Source organism: Arabidopsis lyrata, assembly GCF_000004255.2.
Source record: "Arabidopsis lyrata subsp. lyrata unplaced genomic scaffold ARALYscaffold_4, whole genome shotgun sequence".
Taxonomy (NCBI): domain Eukaryota; kingdom Viridiplantae; phylum Streptophyta; class Magnoliopsida; order Brassicales; family Brassicaceae; genus Arabidopsis; species Arabidopsis lyrata.
The window spans coordinates 1972536-1979669 of NW_003302552.1; the positions used below are offsets into that span (position 1 = coordinate 1972536).

At 33.0% G+C, this 7134-nt stretch overlaps 2 protein-coding genes and 1 non-coding gene across 4 annotated transcripts; 1 reads left to right on the plus strand and 2 right to left on the minus strand.

Moving 5' to 3' along the window:
* Positions 1-2344: 2344 nt before the first annotated feature.
* On the plus strand, positions 2345-3886 carry LOC9316586 (reticulon-like protein B13). Its single transcript, XM_002878646.2, has 4 exons — positions 2345-2483; positions 2615-2801; positions 3078-3289; positions 3618-3886. The coding sequence occupies exons 1-4, from the start codon at positions 2444-2446 to the stop codon at positions 3797-3799; spliced, it is 621 nt and encodes a 206-aa protein (XP_002878692.1). The 5' UTR covers positions 2345-2443; the 3' UTR covers positions 3800-3886.
* Positions 3887-4063: 177 nt separating this feature from the next.
* On the minus strand, positions 4064-4135 carry TRNAM-CAU. Its single transcript has one exon. It is a non-coding gene; the product is annotated as a tRNA-Met (tRNA).
* An 860-nt stretch (positions 4136-4995) lies between these two features.
* LOC9314760 (LOB domain-containing protein 10) lies at positions 4996-6796 on the minus strand. Of its 2 annotated transcripts, none has more exons than XM_002880473.2 (3): positions 6609-6796; positions 6404-6456; positions 4996-6065 (listed from the first exon to the last, which is right to left on the minus strand). In XM_002880473.2, the coding sequence occupies exon 3, from the start codon at positions 6044-6046 to the stop codon at positions 5111-5113; it is 936 nt and encodes a 311-aa protein (XP_002880519.1). In that variant the 5' UTR covers positions 6047-6065; positions 6404-6456; positions 6609-6796; the 3' UTR covers positions 4996-5110. The 2 variants fall into 2 exon arrangements, with proteins under 2 accessions (XP_002880519.1, XP_020883060.1); XM_021027401.1 differs by having other exon boundaries at positions 6541-6796.
* Positions 6797-7134: the final 338 nt, after the last annotated feature.

The following is a 7134-nucleotide window of genomic DNA, read 5'->3' on the forward strand; positions in this document are numbered from 1 at the left end:
GCACCAATGTTCTTTTGCGCCGTACTTCATGCAATTGCCGCAAACATTTTTTTTCTTTTTTCTTAAATGCAAATCGAATTTTATATGGGCTTTGTGAAAATATGATCGATAAAATAAAAAATGTATGAATTATTGTGGTGTACACCACATTCACATCACTGTAAATTTTGTTTTTCATATATATGAGTTATAATTTCATTACTCGGCAAAATAGTTACCTATTGTGGTAGGACTAAGTGTATATATGAATCATGGTAGACCTATTTTCAAATAAATTGTTGAACCTAAAACAATAATAGAATAATCTCAATGAATTTTCATTATCACGCAGAATTTATTGAGAAACAATTTAGGAGTGCTAACACTAAACACATTTCAACTGCGGTGTTCATCTATGTAAGAAATTATTTTATCTACATTATGAACTATGCACAGGAAGATACGCTGCGGTAATTCGCAGTACTTCTAGAATGAAATCAAGAACTTGTATAAAGGTTAGCTTTGGTTTACACTAAACCGGCATACAAGATATACAAACCAATACATGTAATAAACATGAACTATGTAGCATATATATCTGACTACATATGTACAGGCCCGGCCCTGTTATATTAGAGGCCCAATACATGGCAAAAAAAAAAAATTAGATGGATTTTGTAGACAATTTTTAAAATGAGACTAAATCTTAAATTTTTAGAAAATGAGGCCTATTTTTGCAATAAAAAATAGATAAAATTTAAAATTTGAGATTAAATTTTAAAATTGTGGAAAAATGAGGCCTCTTTTTGCAATACAAAATTATTCTTGAGGCCTAATTTTAGTACCAAAAGTCTTTAAAAATTTGGAGGCCCAACACATTTGTTTCTTGGGTTTTGGTAGCGGACCGGGCCTGCATATGTACTATGTAGGGATTTGCATCAAAAGTATTATTGTATTAATATATTTTTTGTATAAAATAAAGTTGTGGAATGGCGTTTGGTTAGTAAAAGAAAAGTTATAGTCATGACCGCCACGAGCCGCTTCTCATTTAATGCACCACTGGATCGTGGAATTTGACTGAGATTACAAGTTTTCATAAATATAAAAAAGGGCAAAAAAAAAAAAAAAAAAAAAACTCGAAGAATCATGAAAATTCATCCTACTTTAAATATGAAAAAATTTATTCATTCATTTGACTTTTTTACATGCTAAATTGCAGCTAATTAATATTAACTTCGTTGGCAAACCAAATTGATAAAAAAACAAGTTTTTTTGGCTCAACATGGATTTCGTTTACTCAAATTTATGAATGTAATTGCCTAGATATAAACAGAACCTATATGGTACAAGAAAAAAAAAAAAAACTATATGCTACGATACACCAACTAGCATTGGTTTTAAAGAACTAAACTGAAGGTAACTTGTGAACATGGCGAGGCATCCCTAAAAGCTCGGGTTAATTAATCACACAAGAATGCGTCACCAATAAGCTCGGTTTTTTCATGTTGCTCTTCTTCAGATCAATTAGTTAATGTACTGTTTTTTTTTTATAATTAAAGGCATGTATTATAAGAAAACAGTAGGATCATGAACTCGATCCGATGAAGCCTCCTAGAACCGTCAAATTCTAAATTCTCACTGTCTCCAATGCTAATTTAGAGGTTTTTTCCATTTTATTTTTATTTTTTCACGTTTCCTTTTTTTTTCGAGATTCTATGGGAAAATTTGTTTTATTTTTGGAAAACTTATATTTATTTAAAAATTCCAGTCTATTTAAAGATGCATTTTTCCAATACGTACTTCTTTGAGTATCGGTATAAAACTTTCAAGATGCCGAATGATAAAATCGTAAATCATTTAAATTATTCGTTTTGTCAACGAAACAATTAAATTTGATAAGTCTTGGTTACCTAGTCAAGAAGATAAAAATTTATAAACAGAAAAGTTTTATTAAACTGAACGAGTGAAATAATTAAAACGCAAAAATTAAAAGAATAGGAGAAGAAACTAAATAGATTTCTAAATAATATAAACTCGTTCAAGATATTAGAGAAAGCGAAACAATCATCTGGAAATTGAATTGCGTTAACTTGATTAACTTCACACAATTCGTAATTCGTCGACATTATTTATTTATTTCTACTTTTTCTATAATTATTCAAATCATCAAATTTACTATTGAAGTGAACGACCTAAAGCCTCCAAATTTACTCGTCACCGAATAGTCCTAGTCGTACATGGCTTCATGTTGAACATCAGAACGTAGTTTGATTATCAAGCAACACATATCAACCATGCATGACTTCCACGTCACCACAACCATACCACGACGTGTTACACCAAGAGTTATTGAGAAATCTTTCGCTTGCAATCCGATCCAAAGTCTATCAAATTCCAGTAAATTATCATAAGCTATAATTTTCTTATTTTTAATATCCATCTTTCAGCTATATCAAAAACAGACATGGCCAACGACGTGACCAAAGATCCATCACCCAAATCTGGTAAGAAAAAAATAGTTTAAGAAACATAATGCCAAAACTATAAAATTCTTCACCGACTAATGAATTCTGATTTTTTTTTACACTTACTTTAATTCTATTTTTTTTCCTTTGTTTCATAAATTACATCAAAGATATTGTCGAGGATATTATCTTATGGAGGAGGAAGAAACTGGCCTTCTCTATACTCTCGGTCTCAACATCGACATGGATTTTACTCAACTTTTATGGTTTCACTACCATAACCATTATATCGTGGATCGGCATCGCCGTCGTCTCTATGGTTTTCCTCTGGGGGAGTTTACTTCGCCTTCTCAGCAAGTAATTAATTTTCCATTTCAAACTATTTGAAGATCTCATGCAAATAATTTATTTAAGATAAATTTGTTGTTTTAAAAGATTCTTAAAAAAAAACTTAAAGAGACCCCAATAATAAAAGAAATTCTTATATTAAAAATAATTTCTGAATCGGATATGTTTAATTTCACATGCACTAGTTGTTCATGTTATAAATAAGTCCTGTTTTTAACGGAACAGTGTTTAAAGATGGTCTATATCTAAAATGGTTTTCTTTTCTGTTGATTAATTTTCGGACAGAGTAGAACCGGAATTATCAGGGTTAGAAGTGTCGGAGGAGTTTGTAGTGGAGACAGTGAGGTCTTGTCGGATGCTAATGGAAGAAACGGTTAGATGGATGTTTCGAGTTGGTGCTGAGAGTGAATGGTTTGTTCTCGCGAGAACCGTTTTGGGTTTCTGGGTCTTGTCAAGAATTGGGAACCTTCTTGATTTCCATACTTGTCTCTTCATCGGTACGTAACTAATTAATTTAGTCGTATACAACTAATCTATAATACTGATTAATCAACTATTATATTGATTCGTTAGTTTAATTCATCTAGTATATGATTAACGGTTAATGATAGTGATAATCATTTCAAATGGTCACACTTTTTGTTTTTTTTTTCAAAATGTTATATACGATAATTATGCATAGTAGTCCAAACTCTATCAAAATATCATACTGTATAAGTCTAAAATCTTTGAAAAAGTACATTAAGACAACACTAAACTAGGTTTTTGTCAAGATGGTATCAAATAGATATGATTCATGTTTCGTGATTATCTGATCTAGTACAGGTTTGGTGATGGGCTTGACAGTTCCAAAGTTGTGGGACAAGTACGGAGATCAAATACAGAAGCAATTGGGTAGTCTTAAAGATAAATCGAAGGGAGCGTATAATACAACTCATGAGAAGATTTTACTGATGAAGAACAAGTTACAACATGGTAGAGAAGAGAAAGAGAAAAAATCAGAGTAGATTTACCTGTTTTTTTTAATGTAAAATATATGTGTGCTACAACATGTGTAGATACGAAAACAAAATTTAGTCGGATTTTACCTGTCTTTTGCTGTTTCCACCAAAAAAACAAATAATATGAGACACGGAAAATTGCATAAAAGATTACATGCAGCGTAGAGACATTAAATAGGGTCTGTCTCCTAATTAAAGACCCAGTATATTAACTTACTGGGCCGTGTCTGGCCCAAAATTTAAAAATCCCAAAAATTTCGAAAGCAACTCTATCAGAGCCAGGTTTCGATCCTGGGACCTGTGGGTTATGGGCCCACCACGCTTCCGCTGCGCCACTCTGATTTTTTACTAATAGTGATACCAAAACTCTATATATACGAAAATAACTGTTATTCTTGGTTTCATCCTTATAAACCCTATATTTACTATGCGCTTCCGTTCGTAACTTCACAAAACCGTTTCTTTCGATTCGAAGATTTATAAACGTTTTCGAGAGACAGAATTATAAGTGGTGGAAGAAAATGGAAAATTTGATGAGGGTGGAAGGACAAAAGATAAAGAAGACATGGATAATCTCTCTGCTCAGCTAATGGATCTCGAGTTCAATCGGTAATTCATGATCATTAACTCTTTTGATCTTAATATTGTTGGAAACTTGGAAATATTTTGGAACAAGAAGAATAATTAACAAGTAGAAGTTTGCTCGTGGCAACTATGATGGGACTCCAGCTCCTTAGAGTTGTCAAAATCACGCATCTTTGTGAGTTTGGTTTCTCAGAATTAGTGTTTCTTCTTTCGTTTCCGCTCTGAACATACGTTATCCTCTTTTGTTGTTCTGTTATTGTCTGTTTTTCTGTAGAATTTTTTTTTTTTTTCTGCTTCTTTGTAATTTCTAATGGAAAAATAGTATAAATATTTCACATTTTACCAAAAAAAAAAAAGAGAATAATTAACAAGTATAAGAAGAAGAGTAAAATATGAGAGGCATTACTGTCATTACATATCCCTCATGACTACAAGTAAAACCTCTATCACAATCAGGTTTCATGTTGAGATTGTATGATCACTTTCTTGCTTTGGTTGGCTTCATAAATTATCTGAAAAAGCTGGACAGCTCGAAATCCGAGTCATCCGCGGATCAAATTCTATGTCGATGTTGAGAAGGGATGCATATTCAGAATGCTGAATTTGTAAGTGCAAAAGGTGATAAATGAATAATGCCATTTGATTAAAAAAAGAAATTAGATCCTCAAGAGTAAGTACGTAAACTATCCAAGAAAAGGAAAATGTATGTTGTCTTCTTATTGCATTTAGGTCTTAATAACTAGCTTCCTTGCTCTCAGACTTCCTCCATTTAATCGGTGGCTCAAGCTCTTCCTCTTCCTCTTCTTCATGGAGATTCTCTTGTCCCATTGGTTGCATCAGAAACTGTCCTTCCTCTGTTTGCTCTTGACCTTCTTGTAGTGGAGGCTGAAGCATAAGCTGTGTCTGAAGCTGATCATGGTTGATATGACCATGTTCTGTCTCTTGACCCATTTGAAAAGCATCACCAAAGCTTCCTAAAGCAAGAGATGGTCCAGACAACCACCCACTAGCGCCATGATCATTCACATCCATTTGGTTGAAACCCGTGGCTGTAACCGAACCATTGTTGTCTATTCCGTAACCATTGAACATCCCTTGTTGATCTCCTCTATCCAACATCATTGCAGCCATTCTCTGTGCATCAGAAGCTATGAATTGCAACTGCTCGTCTTGCGGTTGATGTTGATGATGTTGCTGAGACAAGTTTGGTTCACGTATCATCAACGGTTCTCCTTGAGGGATCACTCCAGGTGGCATTCCTTCCATAGACATCATGAAATTTGGTGGAGGATTGTTACCAAGAGCAGGAAGATAAGGCGGCGGAATCACAGCATCAGGTCCCATGTAACCGGCGAGCTCTTCTTTAGCAGTGACAAGATCTTGTTGGATTTTCTTGAGGTATTGTTGTAAAAAAGAGATGAGACCAACACATCCATAGATTGGGTCACGGATACGCGCTTCGGCTTCATAAAAGAGGGAATTAACAGTGTCTTCGCGTTGATCAGGTGGGAGATCGTTAAGGATCTTGGTTACATTGCTTGCTCCAAAGACTCGGTGAACAAAGATAAACTTTTGAGGATTAGTTGGTGGAAAATACGGCGCAAACACACATTCTTGAGTGCATTTACGCCTCAAGAGCTTGCATGCTGCACAAGGCGTTGAAGCCATTCTTTTTCAAGACAGAACACTATAAAAAAATGAATAATGGTAATTAAGACATAGAGAACAAGGAAAAGGACATGTAAGATATATCTTGAAGCACAAGAAACACACAATCATATACGTTTTAGCTTTAAACAAAAGAAACCAAGAACAAGGCAAATGACCATTTAGATCATCCTTTGAATCAACCAGATTATATCAACTTTCTCAACAACAAAAAAGAAACATAATGAACATTTAATTATTTTGATGAGAAAAAAGAAAACATAATTAGGAAATTATATCAGTTTTGAGCCAAATCAATCTACACATATGAGAGAATTAAGAAATGTTCAAATTAAATTAAAAATCAAGAAATCGCACCCGATCGTTCGAGAACACCAATCCTGTTCTCATATGACCTTGGATGATGATACCTGAAATTACATTACTATTTAGAAAAATCCAACCAAAAAAATTGAAATCAAAATTAAAGATAACCTAAAATAATATAGAAGTACTGGATTTTTGGGAGAGAGTGAGAGAAAATGAAGGAGAAAAAATGACAGAGATTTGCCAAGTACAGTGCCTGAGGAATCGTGAAGATTGATTACAAAACTAAGGAACAAATGACGGAGATGTTTCTGAGAAAATTTTAAGGAGACACAAAAAATGAGATTTAGAAACCTTAAACACATCAACAAAGAAGAGAGAGATAGAGAGACATCGTGTTACAAAGTTATATACACGTGTGGTCAAATTTAAATCTTAACCGCTCATGCAATTTTTTTTATTTTCTTGTGATTGATAAAAAAAATTGAAGTGTTATTTGATAAGTTAGCTCTGATATTTTAATTTGCATAATTAGTAGAAGACTAATTCAATCTTGAGAGGAGAAGAAAATCAAATTCATTTGCATTGGAGTAAAAGTTGGTTATTTTTAGATATTGCTTTTCTGTTTTTAACTGATTACTCTTGAAAGTCTTGAATTTAACTTTCATATTTAGAATATAAAAAATAATATACTACATTCTTTAGCATTTTACATTAACTGTTCAAATAAATAGTGAGAAACTAGATCATGACCGTACTACAACACATATTGAATTTTATTT

What these genes read in the sequence shown, in the direction of transcription:
- LOC9316586 (XM_002878646.2), top strand. Translation starts at nt 2,444, where the DNA reads ATGGCCAACGACGTGACCAAAGATCCATCACCCAAATCTG. An exon ending in TTACTTCGCCTTCTCAGCAA is followed by an intron (nt 2,802 to 3,077) that starts GTAATTAATTTT and finishes ATTTTCGGACAG; the next exon opens with AGTAGAACCGGAATTATCAG. An exon ending in CCATACTTGTCTCTTCATCG is followed by an intron (nt 3,290 to 3,617) that starts GTACGTAACTAA and finishes GATCTAGTACAG; the next exon opens with GTTTGGTGATGGGCTTGACA.
- LOC9314760 (XM_002880473.2), bottom strand. Translation starts at nt 6,046, where the DNA reads ATGGCTTCAACGCCTTGTGCAGCATGCAAGCTCTTGAGGCGTAAATGC.